This window comes from Rhinichthys klamathensis, unplaced genomic scaffold (genome assembly GCF_029890125.1).
Source record: "Rhinichthys klamathensis goyatoka isolate OS25496 unplaced genomic scaffold, OSU_Roscu_1.1 h1tg000180l_1, whole genome shotgun sequence".
Taxonomy (NCBI): Eukaryota; Metazoa; Chordata; class Actinopteri; order Cypriniformes; family Leuciscidae; genus Rhinichthys; species Rhinichthys klamathensis.
In genome coordinates this window covers 2,835,945-2,858,971 of record NW_026606708.1, presented here as the reverse complement: position 1 = coordinate 2,858,971, position 23,027 = coordinate 2,835,945, and the positions used below count along the sequence as shown (strand labels likewise).

At 37.5% G+C, this 23,027-nt stretch overlaps 2 protein-coding genes across 4 annotated transcripts in view; one reads left to right on the top strand and one right to left on the bottom strand.

Annotated features, from left to right (window-relative positions):
• Positions 1-11,117, top strand: part of sema3gb (sema domain, immunoglobulin domain (Ig), short basic domain, secreted, (semaphorin) 3Gb) — a 42,458-nt gene extending 31,341 nt beyond the window's left edge. Inside the window, exons 3-18 of one of the 2 annotated variants that reach the window (XM_056261035.1) lie at positions 3,856-4,016; positions 4,193-4,255; positions 4,338-4,457; positions 5,225-5,318; positions 6,176-6,295; positions 6,387-6,532; positions 6,697-6,811; positions 6,914-6,983; positions 8,038-8,182; positions 8,282-8,504; positions 8,664-8,752; positions 8,863-8,904; positions 9,303-9,460; positions 9,700-9,767; positions 9,855-9,982; positions 10,595-11,117. In XM_056261035.1, the coding sequence (XP_056117010.1) occupies positions 3,856-4,016; positions 4,193-4,255; positions 4,338-4,457; positions 5,225-5,318; positions 6,176-6,295; positions 6,387-6,532; positions 6,697-6,811; positions 6,914-6,983; positions 8,038-8,182; positions 8,282-8,504; positions 8,664-8,752; positions 8,863-8,904; positions 9,303-9,460; positions 9,700-9,767; positions 9,855-9,982; positions 10,595-11,011 (2,159 nt within the window). In that variant the 3' untranslated portion in view covers positions 11,012-11,117. The remainder of the gene's footprint in view (positions 1-3,855; positions 4,017-4,192; positions 4,256-4,337; positions 4,458-5,224; positions 5,319-6,175; positions 6,296-6,386; positions 6,533-6,696; positions 6,812-6,913; positions 6,984-8,037; positions 8,183-8,281; positions 8,505-8,663; positions 8,753-8,862; positions 8,905-9,302; positions 9,461-9,699; positions 9,768-9,854; positions 9,983-10,594) is intronic. The other variant, XM_056261036.1, reaches the window with a different exon arrangement.
• Positions 11,118-15,464: 4,347 nt separating this feature from the next.
• Positions 15,465-21,316, bottom strand: wasb (WASP actin nucleation promoting factor b). Of its 2 annotated transcripts, none has more exons than XM_056261040.1 (12): positions 21,035-21,316; positions 20,306-20,446; positions 19,878-19,964; positions 19,575-19,671; positions 19,463-19,489; positions 19,351-19,386; positions 18,806-19,001; positions 18,670-18,712; positions 18,383-18,536; positions 17,005-17,399; positions 16,785-16,893; positions 15,465-15,552 (listed from the first exon to the last, which is right to left on the bottom strand). In XM_056261040.1, the coding sequence occupies exons 1-12, from the start codon at positions 21,134-21,136 to the stop codon at positions 15,506-15,508; spliced, it is 1,434 nt and encodes a 477-aa protein (XP_056117015.1). In that variant the 5' UTR covers positions 21,137-21,316; the 3' UTR covers positions 15,465-15,505. The 2 variants fall into 2 exon arrangements, with proteins under 2 accessions (XP_056117015.1, XP_056117014.1); XM_056261039.1 differs by having other exon boundaries at positions 15,468-15,561.
• Positions 21,317-23,027: the final 1,711 nt, after the last annotated feature.

Below are 23,027 nucleotides of genomic sequence, written 5' to 3'. Positions count from 1 at the left end.
ATCCCTTTAACTTGTATTGAACTTAGAACATATTCCTTTAACCAGGTTGCTAAAACACATTTCCTTATGAAAACCTTGTGCATTTAGGTCATGACCTAAATATTTAGATTTCCCAAAAAAGTCTTTGGCCATATGGTGATAAAATCAGTGAGTTTGAGCAGCGGCAGCTTTTGGAAAGAAGCTGTCAGGGCCGACTCGCAGCAGGGAGTTTAGACGAGGCTCAAACTAGAGGCGTCCAAAAGAAATATACAGACGTGGATAGTTCGCTATACTTTTTATACAGTCTGTGTCTATTTTCTGAGCAGACTGAACTGAACTGCTGACGCAGCTCCTAACATTTCAGTCTCTTCCAGACTTACTTTTTTAATGAGATGTCCTTTTTCACTGAGGCAGAGGTCCACCTGCCTCCAGCAATTGAGCTGCGATTACCGTTTTTGATACGTCTCAGTGAAATCATTTTAGACATTGTAATCTTAGTTTTGCTACAACATACACAAGAAGTTTTGAAATGTGTGTCTCTTAAGGGATAAATCCAGTTTTCCACTGCACATTAATTGAGGGTTCTGGCGTCTTTTTCTTCCCCACAGTATTGCTTTTTTTTTCTTTCTTTTTTTACAGGCAACAGAGGGGCTGTTAATAATCGGGCAGTTTTCCCCAACTCATTGTTCAGCATGTTCCACAGTTATCGGCTTGTCTGTGGTTGTAACAATCTCAGGCCTTATACACAAAGAGTCTCCCATCGAATCTGTCTTGAGAACTCTCAAGTGCTCTTCTTTACATCTCTAAGACCCTAATGAGTCATAATGACCCACTAAATTAAACACAACCTCTCAAACATCTATTGAGATAATCAGATTTGTGAAGATACTGCTATTCAGTATTTTCAGCCATAGCTGAGCATAAAGACTAGAATAGCACGCAACCATCTGTGTATTTTGTTGTACCTTTTTGGAGATATTTTACATTTGAACCTCTTTGAAATAAACATCTTCATGACTGATTTTATGACTCTAACCCACAAAACAGATGAGACACTGTTGTTTCTCTCCAGTAGCAATGTTATAATTGTTCTGACGTATGTCCATGTGTGAAAGATTTAAAAAAGTAATGTGATTAATTGAAGAAATATGCTATATTTTCTCATTAAACACATTGTAAAAACTAAGCTGAAAAACTCCCCCTTCTTGTTTCCGACCTGTTCTGTCTGTCGTTGGCACCATCACTGTAGTTAGGTTTGGCAAACATAAAATGTTTGCAATTGGGACATTGTGAGTGGAAAATCTGACTGTTTTTCTCCTCCTTAAATGATGCCATTGTAAATGTTATTAAACTTGATTTTGACTCGTTGCACAAGCTGGCAAACACACATAGGCCTACACACTCTCACAATAAGAGTCACAACTGTACCAGCCAGTTGGACAACATAGAGGCAGAACTCTCCAAACATACACATGCAAAGATACATGATGACGTGCTGTAATATTTGATACAGAGATAATGCATAATGTATTATAGAGAGGTTTTACCATAGTCGTACAGTCCTGTTCAGTTAAGGTTGCAATGTGTTTAGTCATTTACTGCTTTTTCTAAGGAACTCAAATGCTGTCTGAAATGTTCCATTCACTGCATTATGTCACTTGGTTCAGATCTCTGCCACAGCTCCTGAACTTTTGTCCTTTAATTGTTAATTTATTATTATTCATATTATTAATATTATTATTATTATTATGTGTTTGTTTATTGTTGTTATATTTTTATTTATTGTTATTATTTTTTGTAATTATACAAAAATATTTTATTATAAAACAATAAAATATCAAATACATTTCATTATTATTTTTTTAATATGTATTGTTTTCAAATAATAATAATAGTAAATTAATTTGAAATTTATTTTTGTTTTTATAACAAATTAATAATTATAATAATTGTTATAATAATAATTATTATTATCATGTATTATTATTATTGTTATATGTATTATAAGTAATATAATAAAATATAAGTAATTAGAATTACTAAAAATAATAAACATCATATGCATTAATTATTTTGTATTAATGCATATGATGTTTATTATTTTTAATATAATAATAATAAGAAGAAGAAGAAGAAAAAGATAATGTTTTAGTTATTTTTTATTATAAAGATATAAATTGACTTTTATTATAAAACTTTATTTCGAAGCTGTTGGTTTTTTTTAAAGAAAAGTCAAACATTGATCATTTTAAATGACATCACTTCCTCGCTTCCTCACTCAAGGGATATCACTTCCCATCTTTCAGGTGTGAGTGCTTTAGAACGTTTGTACAGTGGTAAAGGTCAAGGTCTGACCTGACGTTCGCAGTCTGTCAGGTGCCTCCTTACTGAATAAAGCGAGCTGCCCTCCCTTGCCAAAAGATAGTGGATTTTGTGGATGAAGCCTGTTGGACGGGGATGAGAGAACGTGCTGAGAATAGATCTGTGGCCCCAGTGCGCAGCGAGCGGTCTGGAATCCCAGCCTGCCCCTGTGGATCGGGCCAGGGAGATTCTGTACATGACTGGAGGATCACCCACACAGCTGCCAGAACCACACACACACACACACACACACACCAGCACACTTCGCCACCTAGTTAGAGCCCTGAGGAGAACACCTAACACACACATGTGCAGACACACATATTGTGAGCATATGTGGCATCTCACCCGTTCTCATGTGATCTCATTTGTGTTCACATTTACTGTCTGAATGACTAAATGTTGTTTAGGTCGGACCTTCAGTCAGACCATTGTTTCCTTTCAAACATGTATACAAGAGGTTAATAAGTGTCTTTATTTAATACATTATCTAAAACTTGTTCCACGTACTTTGCTGTGACCTTCCTTTCACCGGGCCCGTTCTATTTCTGTTTATCCAATGTGTAACGCTGGACAGGCGTTTGGACGAGAGCACAGTAATACCTCTGAGATCAAAGTGGTGTGTGGTATGACGCTAACATGGAGTAATTTATAGATTCGGTCTGTGTCAGTTGCATCGTTCCACTCTGCTAAACTCACGCACTTACTCTCATGCTCTCAGAGGGCAACGATGTCAACGCGTCCTCATAACCTCAGATTTATGTTTAAAGTCAACTAGCTTCTTCTCATATCCTGGCCCAACCTTCACACTGTTATTGTATGATTATGTTTTTGTCATTTAAAGCTTTCTGAACGTGGATGAAAACACTAAATATTTGGTGTAAACGCATGGCTTTAATTGGTGGTGTGTCTTTGGGGAAATTAGTGGCTGAATGTGATAGAGACGGGGAACAGACACTTGGTACACTGGAGCACGGCGTGCTCAGACAGCTGAAGCCGTCTCTCATCTCTGCACCTGCTTTGTTCTCCCTTGTGTCCTCCCTCGGAGAGAAAGGGAAAGAGAGCGAGAGAGATGGAAACTACCAGCACCTGCTGTGTGAAGAATATGACAAGAAGCCTGAGTTGATAAATAAAATAAAACATTATTCAAATATTATTAAATATTTTATTAAATGAAATATGATTTAAACTATATATATATATATATATATATATAATTATTTTTAAATTTAATTTATATAAAGTAATTATTCAAATATTTTTAAATTATTTTATAAAGTAATTTTTTATTACATTTAAAAGGAAAAAGAAAGAAAGATTTTGTCCTAGTCTCTGACCACAAGAAGGGTTAGAATTAAAGATCTGCAGGATAAGGAATTGAAACCCTAAAGAATCAAACAATCTGAAGCATGGATGATTTCAGAAGAATTAAAGCATCCATACATGAACTACCACTGGTACTTGTAGAGAAGAAATTGTTGATGTTAACCGTTTTGACTTTTCTCTGTCCTTTAGAGTTACTGGAGACAAAAACCATACGGCCGTTCAGTTTCTCCTTCAACACCAGTGACTACCGAATTCTGCACATGGACCAAGACCAAGGACGGCTCTACCTGGGCAGCCGTGAATATCTGGTCTCTCTAGACATGCAAAATGTCAATAAAGAACCCCTTATTGTAAGACACTATAGAATTATTGTATTGTGGAATTATTTTCTCTTATTGTAAGAAATGAATACTGAGTTGAATTCTTTACTGTAATTAAATCTTATCCCTTCCAATTGTATGGTAGTTTCATGGTATTTTTGCTACATTTTTTTGTGAAGTATTTAAAAAGGTTTGTGTGTTTTCAGATTCACTGGCCAGCAACAGCACAGAGAAAAGGGGAATGTAAATTAACTGGCAAAGGTGGACAGGTACAGGCTGTTTTAATGTGTTATTGAATCATTTAGACAGAAATGCATTCTTTGCGTAAACGCCTTGTTTGTGTGTTCTCAGGGAGAGTGCGCTAACTTTGTGCGTCTGATTGAGCCGTGGAACAGGACTCACCTGTACACCTGCGGCACAGGAGCTTATAAACCCATCTGCACCTTCATCAACAGAGGCTGGAGAGCTGAGGTACACACACTCACACACCACAATGTTTGCAGTGCAGCAATGAGCATTTTGGGAATTAAATAATGAATCAAATGTTGGCAAACGTTTTTTGTATTTCATCAGCAATGGCACTGTTGATCATAAATATAATCAAAAACCATTTTTTAAATGTTTTTTAATGTCTTTAAATCATTTTTCAACATGTTTGAATCAATGGTTTGTGTGTGGTCTTTAACAGCTGACATTTTGCACATTATCGTCAACTATGTAATGTGTAGACTAGGATTATTAGACGTAGAAGTTCAAAGGAGAGCTGAGAACTTTGACATCTTTTGTGACTAAAACAAACAAAAAAATGATGAAAATGAGCTCTGCAGTACAGTCACTCGCATCACTCATTGTGTGTGTGTGTGTGTGTGTGTGTGTGTGTGTGTGTGTGTGTGTGTGTGTGTGTGTGTGTGTGTGTGTGTGTGTGTGTGTGTGTGTGTGTGTGTGTGTGTGTGTGTGTGTGTGTGTGTGTGTGTGTGTGTGTGTGTGTGTGTGTGTGTGTGTGTGTGTGTGTGTGTGTGTGTGTGTGTGTGTGTGTGTGTGTGTGTGTGTGTGTGTGTGTGTGTGTGTGTGTGTGTGTGTGTGTGTGTGTGTGTGTGTGTGTGTGTGTGTGTGTGTGTGTGTGTGTGTGTGTGTGTGTGTGTGTGTGTGTGTGTGTGTGTGTGTGTGTGTGTGTGTGTGTGTGTGTGTGTGTGTGTGTGTGTGTGTGTTTGATTGTGTGTGTGTTTGATTGTGTGTAGGAATACCTCTTCCGGCTAGTTCCTGGTTATGTGGACTCTGGAAAAGGAAAGTCTCCTTATGATCCCCGGCAGGAGAACGCAGCAGCTCTGATCAGTGAGACTCTCTCTCTCTCTCTCTCTCTCTCTCTCTTACATGACATGCATATCGAAATTTACTCCAGAAATATTTATGAAGTTATTACTTTTAACTCTTTCCCCGCCAGCTCTCTAAGTTACCAGCCAGCGCCAGCATTTTTGATAATTTTAACCAAAGTTTAATGGCTCCCAGAATATTTTGTTGTACAAATATCTGAATGTATCAAAAGAAAGAACAGAGCCTCTGCATTTAAACATTTTTTTTTATTATTTTTTATTATAGCTTCATGCATTCTTTTTTTATCAACACTTGAATGTGGGTTTCATAAAAAAGCAACATTTTGAGCAAAACAAAAAAATCCTGTTTTTGTCAAAGGTCTGGATCGGATTCAATGATTTAAATCATAGATGGGGTAGATCAAGTCCATCAACACCCCCAAAGCTTGCACAGTCCTGTAGCTCATCCTGAGTCGACATTTCATTCAGTAACATTAGGCAGTTTTGATTTATGTTTGTTTAATGTTGATGATTGCGTTACTTTACATATGCATCTGCTCACAAATGCTATCTCTTGTCTCTGCTTCTTTTTCACCTGTGCTTTGATCCGGAGAATAAGTTCTTTTTCAGAAGATGTGTAAATGCGCTCCCTACCGTATAACAGTGAAAACAGTGAAAATCCGAAAATTCCGTCATTGGCGGGGAAAGAGTTAAAAGTACTGCAGTCATGGAAATTAATTTGTCAAAAAGTTTGGGAACTATTCTGTTACTTCCGCACTTGAACTTGTATGAGAATCCTCTAGCAGTAGAAATGTAGCCAGTCTTCATCCATCATAAGCTCTCTCTCTTGCCACATTACTCTCATTCTCCTGTCTTCAGATGGGAACCTGTATGCTGGGGTACATGTGGACTTTATGGGTACAGATCCAGCAATCTTCAGAACCTTGGGAGACCGTCCCGCTGTCAGAACCGAGCAGTACGACTCCCGATGGCTGAACGGTACGATACGAGCTAAGGAGTGAAGTGATTCAATTGAAAAGACAAATATTATCCCTTTATCTCTTTACAAATCTTTTTATCTCTCCATCAGAGCCAGTGTTTATAAAAATCCAGAAGATTCCAGATAGTGCGGAGAAGAATGATGATAAGCTTTACTTCTTCTTTCGGGAGAAGAGTTTAGATGCTTCGGGGGGCAGCGCTCCGAGCGTCATCGCGAGAGTTGGTCGAGTCTGTCTGGTGAGAAAATCCAGATGCTAGACACAAGACTTGTCTACTTAAGCCACATTCTGACTTAATAATCAACTTTTAATCATGATGATTTTTTTTGTCATGCAAATCGGTATGTAAATCAGGTTTGTTTAAAGTCTAATCTTTTATCTGTTTGTGTGCTTTCCCTTCAGAATGATGATGGAGGTCAAAGGTCACTGGTGAATAAGTGGACGACATTCCTCAAAGCACGACTGGTCTGTTCTGTGATTGGTGCAGACGGTGTTGAGACTTACTTTGATGAACTGAGTATGGCATATGTTTTTCTCTCCTCCATAATCACAACATGTCCATGATCAGCTCTCTGTCTGTCTGTCTGTCTGTGATGCCTGATATCTGTTTGTTTTAAAGGGGACGTTTTCATCCAGAGGACCCATGATGAACGGAACCCCATCGTGTATGCTGTGTTCTCCACAGCTGGGTGAGATAATCTCTCATGCAAACATATGAAATACTTACAGTACTGTTCAAAGGTTTGGGGTCATTATGTTATGCATTTCTATTTGTTGTTGAAAGAAATCAGTACTTTTTTTCAGCAAGGATGCATTAAATTGATCAAAAAGTGAAATTAAATTTTTTTACAGTGTTACAAAAAATTCTGTTTCAGGTAAATGCTGTTCTTTTGAGTCTGAGACTCATTAAAAAATGTATCACGACTGTTCATATTATTTTTGATAATAACAAGAAATGTTTCTTGAGAAGCAAATCAGCATATTAGAATGATTTTTGAAGGATCATGTGACACTGAAGACTGGAGAAATGGCTGCAGAAAATATATCAAAATAGATATTTTAACTTGTAATAATATTTCACAATATTACTGTTTTTACTGTTTTTGATCAAATAGATGTAGCCATGGTGAGCATAAGAGACTTTTTCTTCCCTAAAACCAAATAAAAAATCAAAACCAAAACCCTCAAAAGTTTGAACGGTGGTGTAAGTACACAGGAGCATTTTTGTAGTCTAAACATCTCTTAATTATAGATTTAAATTGATAGTTGACCCCCCAAAAATCTGTAATTTACTCACACTCTATTATTCCAAACTCTTACTTCATTTCTTGCAAGAAATACACCACTTTCATTTTTTTTTTTACAATACATATTTTCTCCCTTGGACAAAAGCTATCATATTGAAAACTTATAGTGCACAAAGCAAATAAAATCACTTTTCTAGTAATTTTCTATGTTTTTAGAGCTTGACAGTCACCAGTTTCTTATGTTGTGTGGAAAAGTTGTCTACCTTTGACAATGTTATTTGAATGTGAAGCAATATAAATATTATAAAAATCACAAAAGCAAGTAAGATAAATAGAAGTAACCAAGTAAATAGGCAAGGCATATGCAGGCTCTTATATATGAATTAAAAGATAAAATATTATTTGAAGAAGAAAAAAGTTATATTCCTTCAACTTAGTGTTTATATTGATTATCTTTTGTTAAGTTATGATGCCAATTCTCTCTCTTTCACTCCAGCTCTGTGTTTAAAGGCTCTGCTGTGTGTGTGTACTCAATGGCTGACATCAGAAATGTCTTCAATGGACCCTTCTCTCACAAACATGGTCACAACTATCAGTGGACGCCCTACACTGGCAAAATCCCTTACCCTCGCCCAGGGACTGTGAGTATTGCTTATGAAAACCAGTTTGATATCTTATTGTTGATTCTTTGTTGTTATCTAATTAATTTTTGCTCTTTCTGCTTTTGCTTTATTGTTTAGTGTCCTGGAGGAACGTTCACCCCTGATCTCCACACCACTAAGGCCTTCTCTGACGAGGCTGTAAACTTTGTACGCGCCCATCCGCTGATGTATCAACCTATATATCCGATACACAAGCGTCCCCTGGTGGTCAGGACTGGAGTTGATTACCGTTTTACCACCATTGCTGTGGACCTGGTGGATGCTGTGGATGGAAGATACGAGGTGCTCTTCCTGGGCACAGGTTAGACATTTTTGACCATGTCTGATTCTTCCTATTTAGTTAAATGCTGGACGATCATGTGAAGGTGCACTGTTGCTATACATGAACGGCTTAATTTGCTAAATTTATAAAAAGATGGGCAATCTCATACCTTTACTTATAATGCTCTTTGAACTTTAGATCGTGGAACAGTCCAGAAGGTGATTGTCTTACCAAAAGACATCAGCACAACAGAAGAGCTCGTTTTGGAAGAAGTTGAGGTTTTTAAGGTACACAAATACAGATTTTTCATGACTTTTTTTCTGTTACATAATCTCATGGGTGGAAAATACCTTAAAAATACCATAATGCGACAATTTTTTCCTTCTAATTGTTTCAGACTCCAGCAGCTGTCAAAACCCTGAAGATTTCTACTAAAAGGGTAAAAATTACCTAGTTGTAATAATCCTATGCATAAAACCAGTGTTGTTTTAGTATTATTGATATACTATTATAGTTTTTGTTCATATGTTGCATTGGACTTTATTTTATATTTTCTGTTTTCATTTTCATTTGTAAAAGTTTTTGTAATTTAGTTGTATATTTGTCCATTTTATTAGATTAGATTTTTTTGTCTTTTTATTAATTTTTTTTTTTCATTTTGGTTGAGTTATGTTAGTACTTTAACTTAAACTAAATGAAAAAGAGAAATGTTGCAATTACCTGAAGTAAGTTTTTTCATATTTTGAGCTGTGACACCTAAAATCAGTGCCTGATCTGTAAAAAAAAAAGAAGTGTGCTGTTTCTAAACCTTTTCTCTTTCTCTCTTGCGGTTTACAGCAACAGTTGTACGTGTCCTCAGAAAGGGGTCTTACCCAGGTGTCCCTGCACAGGTGTGCGGTTTATGGCAAGGCCTGTTCGGACTGCTGTCTGGCCCGAGACCCTTACTGTGCCTGGGATGGAGAACACTGCTCTGCTTTCACCCCGGCTACCAAGAGGTCAGAGTGCATTCATTTACCCTGACTGTGGTCCATGATCCTAAATGTGTGTGTGATATCTAGACTACATTGCCGGCCCATTTTTATACTGATCACACTGTCAATTAATGTATGGCAACATTTGGATATCGTTCTTCAACAGAACTATTGAACCATTACAAAATAAAGAGAAAAGTTTGTCACAGTGAAAATAGTCCATAAGCTTTTAACCATAACCATCTGTGAATTAAACTCCTCAGGAGAAGCAGAAGGCAAGATATCAAACACGGAGATCCCTTAAGGCAGTGCAGAGGATTCAACGCTAAAGGTTTGTAAACAGCCTTTTATATGATCCTGAGTTACAACGCTAGAGATCTTTAGAAACTTGAATGTGGCCCTTCTCTGACGCTCTCAGTAGAAAAGCGTCTGAGAGAGACGGTGCAGTTTGGAGTTGAGGGGAGCAGCACGTTCCTGGAGTGCCAGCCGCGGTCCCCACAGGCCTCCGTCAAATGGCTCTACCAGAAGGACGGCAAGCGAAAAGCAGTAAGACACTCATGTTACCATTATCTCTTTTTAAAGAGATGGTTCAGCCGAAAACGCTAATTCTGACATCATTTACCTACACTGTACAAAAATTCTTTATAATTTATGGTAAAAAATGTAATAAAAACTGGCACCTGTAGTGGCCAGAACGTAACCTAAAATGTTGCTGCCACATTTCTATGGTAATAAACATTTTATTAACTGATGTAATGTTATTATCCCAACCTAATGAAGTACTACAATCAGTTTTGTACCTTTATAATACACTGACAACCACCAAAAAGCACAGGTTGCCATGTGTAGAAGTAAAGCTCATCATAAGTAGCTTTTCCAGAAGGTGCTCTCATGTCACTCTCATGTCGATACAAACCTGCATGACTTTATTTCTTTTGTGGAACACAAAAGATGTTTTGAAAAGTTTTTTTTTTTTTTTTTTTTTTTTATTACAATGAAAGTCAATGGGCTCCAATGTTGTTTTGGACCCCATTGACTTTCATTGACAAATTGTTGTTTTGGACCCCATTGACTTTCATTGACAAATTCTTTAAAATATCTCCTTTGTGTTTCGCCTCATTAATTTAGAGGACATAAAAGACTCCTTTTCTCTTTCAGCTCAATCGAGACAAAGAGGTCTTGAAGACCGGGCATGGCATCCTGCTGAAATCTCTCGCCCAATCGGATGCCGGCCTTTACCACTGCCTGGCAACTGAGAACAACTTCAAACACACCGTGGCGCGCATCTCCCTGAGGATCCTGGACCGGGAGATTGTGGAGGCGCTGACCGAGTCAGACGTCTCTGTAGAACCAGAGCACCGCCGCCACCATTCCCATCACCACCCTCCACCCCCGCCCCCTCCCCCTCAGTCCCACCCATCTCAACTCCAGCTCCACCCGCAGCCTGAAGTGCGTCTCATCAACCAGTACTGCCAGTCCTACAGGCAGCAGATACAAAGCCAACCACACAAAGCCAAACGCAACAACCGCAGGCACACAGGAGAACAGGAAGAGGAGGAGCTGCAGGAGCAGTGAATGGAACAGCATCTGGGACCTTGTTGACCTTGTCCAGTCCATGTTGCCCCATCATTATGTACTCCCTCCAGGCAAACTCCTATTCAGTCCCTTTAATAAAATGATTCATTAGATGTATCAGACTGTGTCTGAACTAAATAGATTTTCATTTTGAGGTACAGTTTGATGCACTTAGCTCCCCTAACTAATATAAATCTGGCTTTGGTGTGCTCACTTCCATAGTTAGTGTTAAACTACTCTGTTTTCTAAATAAATTCCTTAAAACGTTCAGCCGCACCAGCAAAACTACTGCCGTATTATGTAAAATATAAGCTATTCCCTTTTAAGATTCAGTACACAGATAAGTGCAGTGTAAATACTATCAGAAACATTCGAAAATATGTTTTTGCTTTGCATTATAGAGGCATCAAAAGGTTGAATTTAAAGATCGCAGATTCAGTCAGGCATCTCTGAACACCCGGAATATTAAATGCAGCATTGGAATAAATCTTCTTGTACATTTTAAGATCCTTGGAAGTACGTATCTGCAAGACTATTATTATAGCACAATATATCTTCCCATCATTTTGACCACTGAAGTTTTTACTTTTCTTAGCATTTAAAGGTTTTTATGGAGTTTTCCATTGGAAAGTCCTTTGAAGAACAGATCCATTTGAATGGAGGGCTAGGGGGGGCAATTAAAAATAAAATGAATATATATATATAATATTTCAAACATAAAAATGGAAAGTGATTTATTCCATTTTTGTTTGAATTAATAAATTGATAACTTATTATAAATGTATCTTTAAGTGTCATTTATAGTCCTACATGCATTTGAGCTTTGATTTTAGTCTTGATCCATGACAGAAATTGAAAGCCTAGAATTGATAAGCAACTTCCACCGAAAGTGATATTTCTGTATCACTTGCATGGTTAAACATGTTGTTTCAGATAAAACTTTAGATTGATTGTGAATTAAAAATGATTGAAAATAACTATGTTGGTCTTTAGATTAAAAATACATTTAAAAATATTTTTTTTACATTTCAAATGGATTATCAAAATGATTATCTAATACTAAAAAAATATTATAATATTGTTAAAAAATAATATAAAATGTTGTCTTCTTTTTGAAGTGGAACAAGCCGCTCTGGTTTCAGAATTTGTAACATGATTGGATCATTGCCCTGGAATTTTTTAGGACAATACTTTGGACCAAAATGAAAGTCATGGGATTTGCAAAAATCGAAATGTTTATAGAAATTGTGCATCAGAATCTCTCCCTTGTAACGAATGAAATCAGATATGGCTGTAGTGTGAAAAGCCTCGATACGTACTTCACATTGCAGGTGAAATTTTTCATCTTTGATTGTGAAAGCAACCAAAATACAAGTCCGTTATATCCTCTTGTTTTGTCTTGTATTGTTCGTCCCCCAACAAACGGAGCTTCCCTGATTTGAACTGCTGTATAGATGCAGTTTTTCAGTCTGGTCTCTTCTATCTTTGCCTTTAGACTCTGATGAAATGTAGTCGGACCACTAAAAACATTCTCATTCTCAATCCATAATCAAATCATGTTGTATTCCACAGTTTGTCAATGGTGATATGTGGTCATGTTTTTTGCTCGTGTATAAACACAGTATCTGTGCTTTGTGTTGTGTGACAATGACACATGTACATAGAAAATGTATGTATTTGACTATAGTCACTGGTGGTCAGGATTAAAAACTAACCTCCTCTCTTTCCTCATCTCTCCCGTGACCCTCTTTCTCTCTCTTTCTCTCACCCACACCATACAACATATTTATTGTGAGAGTGTACATATTCATGTGAGTTGTGCTCTTTGGTGGTGGGACAGGGCTGGTTTTAATGGAAATTGACATTTTATGTATTGTTTATTAACAGGACCAGGACACATGGAGAGATGCTGATGAGAAAGAGGTAGATGTTTTTAGAGCAATTGTAATTAGTATTTTAAACTCATTGAAACTCATTTAAATTAACCTCGAGGTTCTCAAGAAAAAAAATGGGTAAAAAAAAATCAGTTCATTTTATCAGTTGGTGTTTCAAGCCAGAAATGTCTACCTCTTTTAGCACTTTCTGTGGAAAATCACTTAGCACCAAACTAAAGGACAAAGGCAAAGGAAATGTGTTGTATAATTTTCTTCTGTTAACATCTACTTTGTCTGGCCCATTAATGTCATTATGTTTTAAAGGATAAGAGACTCTTTCTCTTCATTTGGGTGTTGGTGGCATATTTATAATGAAAGCGTTCAGTGGTTTTAACCCCATTCATGTTATCTGGTCTTGAAGGGCAGAGAACAAACTCTAAAGTCCAAACCACAATTCTTTCCTCTCCACAGAGATGTTATTGTGCAGAATGACAACCGAGTCTGTCTCTGCAGGAACTTAAATGCCACATAGGCTTTCTTTGTCCTGTTGTGTCTTTCTTTTGGTGTTGGCTGTTGAACTAAAAAGAAACTTCCTAAATATGGTTGCTTCCTGAATATTTCCTCTTTGTATTTACAGATGTTTGTGTAGGTTCATGTTAATGTGATTTTTTGTGATAAATATTATTTTATTATCATGGTATTCTGGGGCTTGGGAGTCCTACTAGGTGTTTTTTAAAGCAATAACAATAAACTGCTGTTTTTTGTTTTTATCCAGTTTTTTTCTGTCTGAACACCATGTTTATATTAATATAATGCATTAACCCCCGGTTTCACAGACAAGGCTTAAGACTAGTCCTGGACTAAAATGCATGTTTTAACTGAAAGCAATTTGTACTGACTTATTTTAAAATATGTCAGTTCCATTGTTTTGTCTCAAGATTCAGATGTTTTTTTTTTTTTTTTTTTTATGCACGTTTAGAAAAGGCTACATAAATGTCTTAATTATATTATATGTACAGTATATCATATACAATACTGTACATTATACTTATTTAAATTATATTTCAATTTTTTTTTTTAAACATTACAAAGATTACAAGAATACTTTTTAAACTGTTGTTACTTGTACTTCCACATAAGTCCTGTAGGGCAGGGGTCTCAAACTCGCGGCCCGCGGGCCATTTGCGGCCCGCGGGGTGATATTTTGTGGCCCCCTACTTGACATTAAAGTTTAATGTTAGTGCGGCCCGTCGTTGCGTGTGCCGCGTAAAAAAAAAAGAAAAAAAAAAGTATCCCTTATGAGCTACCATAGATAGTCTCGTGACAGCTTACGGAGGGTTTGTTGTCAATAGTTGTCATAGACAACCGCGAAGTACAAACATACTGCGCCTGGAAAAAATGAGCGCGTCGCTTCAATTATGAGCGCGCTTGCCGCGCGCCTACATTTGAAATTACGAACTTGAGCGCGCAAAATATGTGAGCGCGATATGTGAACGGCCCCTTGGCGAGCTACCACCAATCAGGCCACGAGCTACTGGCAGCTCGCGAGCGACGTGTTGGAGAGAGACACTGCTCTAAAACAATGTGAGAATAATCACTTTGAGCTTGTAATATGTGTCCAACAGGTTGATAAGAAGGTTTGCTTTGATTTGTGCAGTCAGTAATTTGAGACACTATACAAAGAATTCAATAAGACGGGCAGACATGACTGCAAATATTTGTATTTCAAAAGCAATAATTGTTTTTCTAAGTATAATAAAAGGAAATGTGCCTTCCAAAAAAAACATTCAATATCATTAATGTGTTGTATAAAGAAAATAAAAAGGACATAAGCAAATATAAATATCACAAATATGTGTTATAGACAAAGAAAGTTTGTAAAATGAACTTCAACTGTCAGAAGGACAGCTCATGAAGAACCAATCATGTACAGAAAGGAATGTTCAAATTCAGAGGAACAGTTCAGAAGAAACGTTAATAATAAAGATTGAGAAGATTGGATCAGTTGTGCTCCTTTTTTGGAATACTTGAATACAATTTTTTTGTGGAATACTTGATGCGGCCCAGCCTGACCCAGACTCTACCTCTAGCGGCCCCCAGTTAATTTGAGTTTGAGACCCCTGCTGTAGGGGGAGGTGATATATATATGCAGCCTTACAAAACTTAATATATCTTACCTTGACAAGAATAACATTACTGGGTTTGTGGTTAAGGGAGAGAGATTTGGAAAAAGACAGTTGTTGAGTTAAAAGTATGCACAAACAGAAGGAAATATCCAACATAAAGCTGTGGTTAAGCTTGGCGGGTCCGACTGTTTGGATGAAATCTAACACCACTCCTGGTTTGGCTCAACTGAAGTTCCTTCTTCTTGAATGAACTCACATTGAACTACTGCTGCACAAAGAAGACAGAACAGTCTTTGAAACGAGTGAGACAAACGGCAAAATGGGCTTGAAATCTAGTCATTATCAGAGTTTAGTTTATATTGCTTTATTTGATTTCCAGTAGATCCTCAGATCATTTAGTGCGACTTTAATCTGGAATAACAGATTTCATGTCTATTGATAAAATAGAATGTCAGAAATGGCATAAGTGTGTGAACCAAGAGCAGAGAGAAGCATTAGTTGTCCCATTCATCCTCTTCCTCTTCATCACCACCATCATCTTCTTCATCATCTGAAAAAATCAAAGAAATATACATCAAAATTACTACAAGAATCAGTGAATCACTAGCACATGAAAGTAGTGTTAGGGGTAGTAACACATTACAATTAAGTTACGTAATCAGATACTTTTTTCGAGTAACTAGAAAAGTAACACACTACTTATATATTAACAATTAAATATCTGAGCTACTTATTCAAATGAGTAATGCAAGTTTTATCATTTATTGACTGACACTTATGTTGAGAGTAAGTGCAGAGGCGTTGTGTGTGCTGTGTAAACATGATGGTTATTGTAGTTCTAGTCTAAATGTTATAATAATCATAATTTGTTACATTTATATAACACTTTTCTCTGCACTCAAAGCACATTGCATTTAGACCACTCGACCACCCCCAATGTGCAGCATCCTCCTGGACGATGCGACGGCAGCCATATTGCGCCAGAACGCCCACCACACACCAGCTTATTGGTGGAGAGGAGACAGTGATGAAGCCATTCAGTATATATGGGGATGATTAGGAGGCCATTATGATGAACAGAGGCCAATTTTCAAATTTTGTCAGGATGCCAGCTCAACCCCTACTGTTTTTGTTTTTTCAAAGGACATCCTGGGATATTTAATGACCACAGAGAGTCAGGACCTCAGTTTATCTCTTCCGAAGGACTGTGCTTTTTGCAATAATAATCATAATGGGACGTTATCACCCCCTGCTGCCCTCACTAACACCTCTTCCAGCAGCAACCTAGTTTTCCCAGGAGGATTCCCATCCAGAGACTGACCAGACTCAACCCTGCTTAGCTTCAGTGGGCAACAGTCTTGGGCTTAAGTGGGATATATGGCTGCTGGCTATGATGTGAGCTCATACAGATTCAGTATTTCTCAAAATGAATAAAAACAGTGAAATGCAAACTTAGAATATTACGCAAAATGCAATAATTAAAATAGCTTCAAATAATACAAATATACTTTATGTATTTAATCTCAATTTATAAGCCAATGTCTTTGCTGCTGACTTTCGATGATCCAATTCAACCATACTAAGCAAAATAATGTTTATGGGTATGACAATGTTGTATGCTTGGTTTTGGTGGAATAGATCTGCTACGCTGCGGCTGTTATTGCAGAGCAAGTATGGGACTTGCTACTGCCACGAGTCATTCAATAGGTTATATTTTATAGGTTGAATTTGTAAAAGTGTGAAAAAACCCTTTAGATTTATTGATCGAGTTACCTGAGGAATGGATAACTTTACTCCTTTTCTGCATCACCATCATCAGAGCTCCCACAATTCCCTCTGAGGACTCATCTTGAGCTGGATTAGAGTCCGGGGAGTCAGGCACCTGAGATAAACACCATATAACCGTTCAAAACGTGGTTATTCACAACAAAGCAGAGTATAATGCTCATATTGAACAAAATGCATTGCGTTTGTATGAAAATGTCTCACGTACATTCTTTAGCACACGCCCACGACGAATTTCCTCCAGTAAAGTTCCTCGTCCTCCACCACCAGAGGGAGGAGGAGGAGGTGGAGCTGAGCTGGCAGGGCTACTGGGGAAGTTAGCGGCTGAAGAAGGTGGTGGTGGAGGAGGTGGTGGGGGCGGAGGTGGCGCACCTCCACCCATAGGTGGAGGAGATGGCTTGTGACTGTGGCTGGGTGGTGGTGGCGGAAGAGAGGATGGCAGTGGGGGTGGAGGCCCACAACGGCCTCCAGGTGGCGGTGGACCGCGATGCGGAGGTCCAGGACTGCGTGCAGGTGGTGGAGGGCGTCCGGGTGGGCCTGGCACTGGGGGAAGCCCACCACGGGGTGGAGGAGGTGCAGGGGCAGAACGAGGACCTCCTGGGTCTGGAGGGAGAGAGCCAGAATGGTACCGAGAAGCATCAGTGAGAGCAACAAAGATCATTAAAGTTGTGATGTAACGAAAGTAGTCAAGTCAAGTCAAATATATTTATATAGCGCTTTTCACAATACAGATTGTATCAAAGCTGCTTCACAGTATCAATCAAAACAACTTAACAGTGTTTGTTTATTACTGGAAAAAGACATCCAAGTTTGGTAGAGCTGATCAGTGGTATGATGGGTCATTTAATTTGAATATTCCCAACTGAGCAAGCCAAAGGCAACAGTGGCAAGGAACCGAAAAACTCCATCAAGTGACCAGATGGTGTCCTAAAACTCCATCAGATGACCCAATGGAGAAAAAAAAACCTTGGGAGAACCCAGGCTCAGTCGGGGCCAGTTCTCCTCTGGCGTTTATGAAGTAGAGGCCGAATTTACAGTAACTGTAAGATAAAAAAATTATGTGAATGCCTGGCTAAATAGATGCGTCTTTAGTCTAGTTTTAAACTGGGAGAACGAGTCTGAGCAACGAACAATATCAGGAAGGCTATTCCAGAGCAAAGTAGTGACTTCCATTTTTTTTCTTCCATATTGCGGTGTACATTCGAGTGAAACGCATTATCAAAAATGGGGAAAAAGTAGGCTGGGGTCTTGGTTCTGTGATCTGAATGCGATTGTAAGAAAGGGGCAGGGTTTAAGCAGATCACATGATTGGAGAAGTCCAGCAAACATCACCAGAGAGAAGTCATTTGACTGGAAGATCAAGTTTTAACATTTTGATAATAAAAAATGACAAGCTCAAAATAAAATAAATGAAACATTCCTGCACGGATGAATCGCTCACAATAATATCAATAAGGTGCATTTATAAAATGTATCTTTTTCATGCTGACCGAAGTGAAATTTCCAAATCAAACTTCCAAATATTCCACACAGAGAGTTAAAATGGTAAACAAAATAAATGTTATTTTATTTTAAAATGAGCTTACCCTGTTTCCTCATTTCCTCTTTTACTGCATCCAACCCTCCAGATTGCTCGATGAAGTCATAGATTAGCTTAGATGTTTCTTTATCTGCCAGCTGGGCGTCACTGATACCAGCACTGTTGAACAGTTTCTTCAGGTCAGGGTCGAGATTGTTGGTCTGGAGGGGCCAAAGTCAGTGTTCATAAAATGCTGTTTTTATAACTTTAGAAATGCTATTTGCTATATCAGAATAAGCCGAGTTTATGTGACTAAATTTGCTTTATGCATTAAGGAAAAGGGACAATTCTTACATCAAAACCAGAGTTTGGATCCCACCCAATATGAGTGACGTGTCTAAAAAGGCAGGAGAGGCACAGACAGCATCACTTCAAACAGATGGAACAAAAACACAAAGTGAGTGTCCAACTTATGGTAAAACCTTCTTACTTGAATCCACTAGGTGCTCCAATATCTGCCTTAGTGAGCCTTGGGCCTTTCTTCTTTCCCTTTTTGTCTTTTTTGCTTAATATGGAGACTGAAGCTGGTGCGGGGATCGGCACTGGGGGAGAGCGGTACCTTGATGCAACAATATCTGGGTTCTGGATGTCCACCGTGGTCATTAAACTGGGCTGTGAAACTGGACCTGATTAACAGACATATTTGGTTAAACACTTGTATTTATCAATGCATTCAGACTATGTGAACACTCCAGGATGAATTAAAGGGATAGTTCATCCAAAAATGAAAATTCTGTCATCGTTTATTGACCCTCTTGTTGTTCCAAATCCGTTTGACTTACTTTCTTCTGCTGAAAAAATATTTTGGGTAAAAAAAAAAACCTCAGGGGTATAAAACCCCACTGAATTTCATTATATACATTTATTTAAAAAAAAATTGTGTTCCACAGAAGAAAGTCATACAGGTACGTAATGACAAAATGGTGAGTAAATGAAACAATAATGAAGTCTTCAAATCTTTTAAAAGTGACTCACCATTTGTTGGAGGGATTTGTTGTAGTGCCTGTTTCTCTGTTAGTAAAAAAAGTGTCTTAAAATGCTAATTTATAAATTAATAGCCATGTAATTTTAAACTGAAGACACATACCTTCAGATGGAGCATGCTGTCGTTTTTCTAAATATGCATGTATAAAAAAGGAAGTTTTTATGGGTAATGAGCAAAATTCATATAGATATGAATGAGAATGACAGTAACTGACCCTGGCGGTTGAATCTGTGATTAATCTTCTCCTCAGTGACGTTTCTGAACACTTCAGCTTCTGTCTCACTGGCAAAGTTCAAACCTACTTGACAGTCCTGAGACACAATTAAAGTGCATTTAAATTTGTATTAGATCTCCCAGATTGTGAGATTTTGCAGAGAAAACAAATCTGACAGTTTTAAAATCAATTCAAAACTTAAAGACATTTCTGATGATGCCAGTGTGGCTTAATTCGAGCAGTTATTTAGACAGTGACTATAATTTAACACGAGTTTTCAAGATTTTAAAGGAGTCTACCCACATCAGCTGAAAAACTGTGGAAGAACCTCAATGGACAGGAATATGTCATCTGATTATATAGCTCCTGCTCCCAGACCATTTTACCTTCCTGACAAAAATAAATAAATGAAATGAAAACACGCATAAATTCTTATCAAAGTCTAAATGGTGCTTCCACAATGTGTTGTCATGAATGAGTTGAGTTGAGCTGCTGTGACTCAGAACTCAAAGCAGAAGTGTATCTTTATTTAATTTCAGCCTGTTTGGTCGCAGGTCATCCATGGTCATGCTAACAGAAGTCAGTATATATTAATTTATCAGCATACAATCTCAGAAAAGCATCGACAGCATCTCTATCTGCATAGATGCAAGATGCTTAAACGTTATATAAATACTGAGCATGTTTGTTAAGGTTTTTTTACACTACAGATTCAAAACTGAATTTCTAACCTTTATGTCATAGAGCCGGATGTAATATGAACGTTTAGGATTGTCCTTAATGAAACACACGACTCCTGTATGTTGGAGACTCCATTGGGTCGGACTGTGAGGAAGAGCCATGTACAACTGAACAACCGCTGTGGCCGTGCTCTGCGTTCACACACACACACACACACACAAACACAATAAACTTACATAAATGTACAAAAGATTAATCAGTGAAGTATTCAAATAAAAGCTCGAGCAAAGACATCAGCATCCTCTTCAACAACAGGAAGTGGCCTCATACAGCATTTCCTGTCACTCTCCAGTTAAACTTTGTAGTCGCAAACATAAATCATCAATACCAACAGGTTAACAATGTTGTGAAGTGTACATTTGGAAGAAAACTAATTATGCTTTTATGATATTAGGAGTTTTGCTGGGTGAATATAATTGCAAAATCAAAACACAGTGGATTAAATAGTTGAGCTGTTACAGCAAATTCTGTCACAGGTTGTCCTAGACATGTTTTGTGTGCAATCTCTTCATCTACAAAAGGACTTGAAAGGCTGAGTGTCACTTTGACCTTTAACTGACATCAACAGTAACAGCTCTAATCTCATCTGTGACCTCTGCTCCATGTCTCTCCTTTGAGGACTTTCTCTTTTATAACTGATTGATTTCCATCCCCAAAATCCTTTGTGGGACAGAATGCCCATCTATGATTGGCCCTCAAATCAAAGTTACTTCACTCACCACACATCTCCTTCCCAGCAGCTCCAGCAGGCGTTCATTCTCCTGGCTGCTGAGGAGAGAACTGGGCATGTTCTCCTGCCCTTTGGTTTTTCCTTTACTCATCTCTCCTTGATCAAATGGACACTCAGATCCTGGGACTCCACGCCTGGGGCCCCTACTCGGCCCACAGTACCTGTCTGAATCCTTTTTGGGACAGGCAAATGATTCGGAGGAACCGTTGCTTCCGTGTTGTAATCTGATGTAAATGCAGCACAGCAAAAGAGAACAGGAAGAACAAAACCACTGCGCAGATCTGCTCTCAGAATGCCGTGGACAGGCACGTGTTCCTTCGCTCATATAAAGGAGGAGGAGCAACAATAACAATATACACTCACATAAAGTACCTGTGAAATGTTTGGAAACATTACACTATTTTTTATGTTTTTGAAAGAAGTCTGTTATGTTCATCACCAATGCATTTATTTGATAAAAATACACAGTAATATGGCAAAATATTATTACAAATTAAAATAACTGTTTTCTATTTGAATATATCTTATAACTCTGAATATAAATGTAAACCATGTATTGTTACAGAAGATTTACAGAATTATAACTTCATTTCTAGGATGTATATGTACAGATTTTGTATAATTATTACCATTTATTATATTATAGCCTATCTAACTTAATGATTATTAAAACATTTTAATATGTTAAAGTTAAAGAGAAAATGATCATAAGAAGTGAATACTGTTAAGAATGATTTCATATTATGTAATAAGGGATTCATTAAATAGACATTACACTGTAAAATATTATTTTCATGATTTGTTACCACAACTTTTTTCTTTTGTCAAATCAAACTAGATAATTAATGTGGTTCAGATATCATACTATTTAGATTTTCTGTTGATTAAACCAATCCCCATTGTATTAACTACAATTATTAATTTCAATCAACTCAAAATTTTAAGGTAACCTCTTTAAGGTTTTTTTTACAATGTATAAATGATGTACTCAAACCAGGAAAACAGGGGTACACAAATAAATAAATACATACTGCAATTTTTAATACTGACCACACGTTTTTTATTGAAAATGTTATGGCAAAGTCAAAGGTGAGTTCAGTAAACCAACAAACAAATGTAAAAGCAGTAGAAAAAGGCACTTGTTCAACTGCTAACTCTCTTTGGTGTGTTTGTGTTTCACATTGGAACTGTCAATCTTTAACCTCATACAATTTTTGCACCAGTTTTCTAATTAACTAACAAACACGGTCATGGAAACGATGTATTTATTTCTCCTAAAACAGAATAAATAGGCATTGCGGGATAGTGGGAACTTGAAGAGGAGTGGGACTGCTATCCTTTTAATGGCAATGGTCTGGAGTGCACACTGTGAGTAGGTCTGCCATGAAATCACTAAGCGATGCATTGTCTACAGAGGACCAGGAGGAAAAGATGTCATTTCATGACATGCGAAGGTGTTGCTCTTTTCGTTGATTAAAGTTTTAAAGGCTTTTGGCAATTGTTGGTGTTTTTGTGTAAAAACTTTTAAAAATAGTAATTCTAAAACTTTATTAGAATACAGAATGTTAAATCCTAGATTTACCATATGGTCTTTTTCAGTGTGGACATTTGGGTCCCACTGCACAACTTATATAATTTATATAAATTATAAATCTTTTCTCCAATTTGTGTAATTAGGGGGGACATTTTACTTTTCCATCAACCGTTTTGAATCAAAACAGAAAGAAAGGTAATTATAGATGGGTTGGCCATGTATGATACATGTTGTTAGATTGTGAATGATCGATGGGAATATGGCATAAATCAATGAATTCACAGGTTAGGTTTTGTTTGCATTAGATGCATCACAGTGATGTAAGCAATGTAAGCACCTTAATTGTAGTTATCCACTGGTTCCTCAACTGAAACAACAGATGGCATTACACCCCACTGCACCACGAAATATTGCAACTGTACGTACCTTACATTTGTTTGACAAAGTA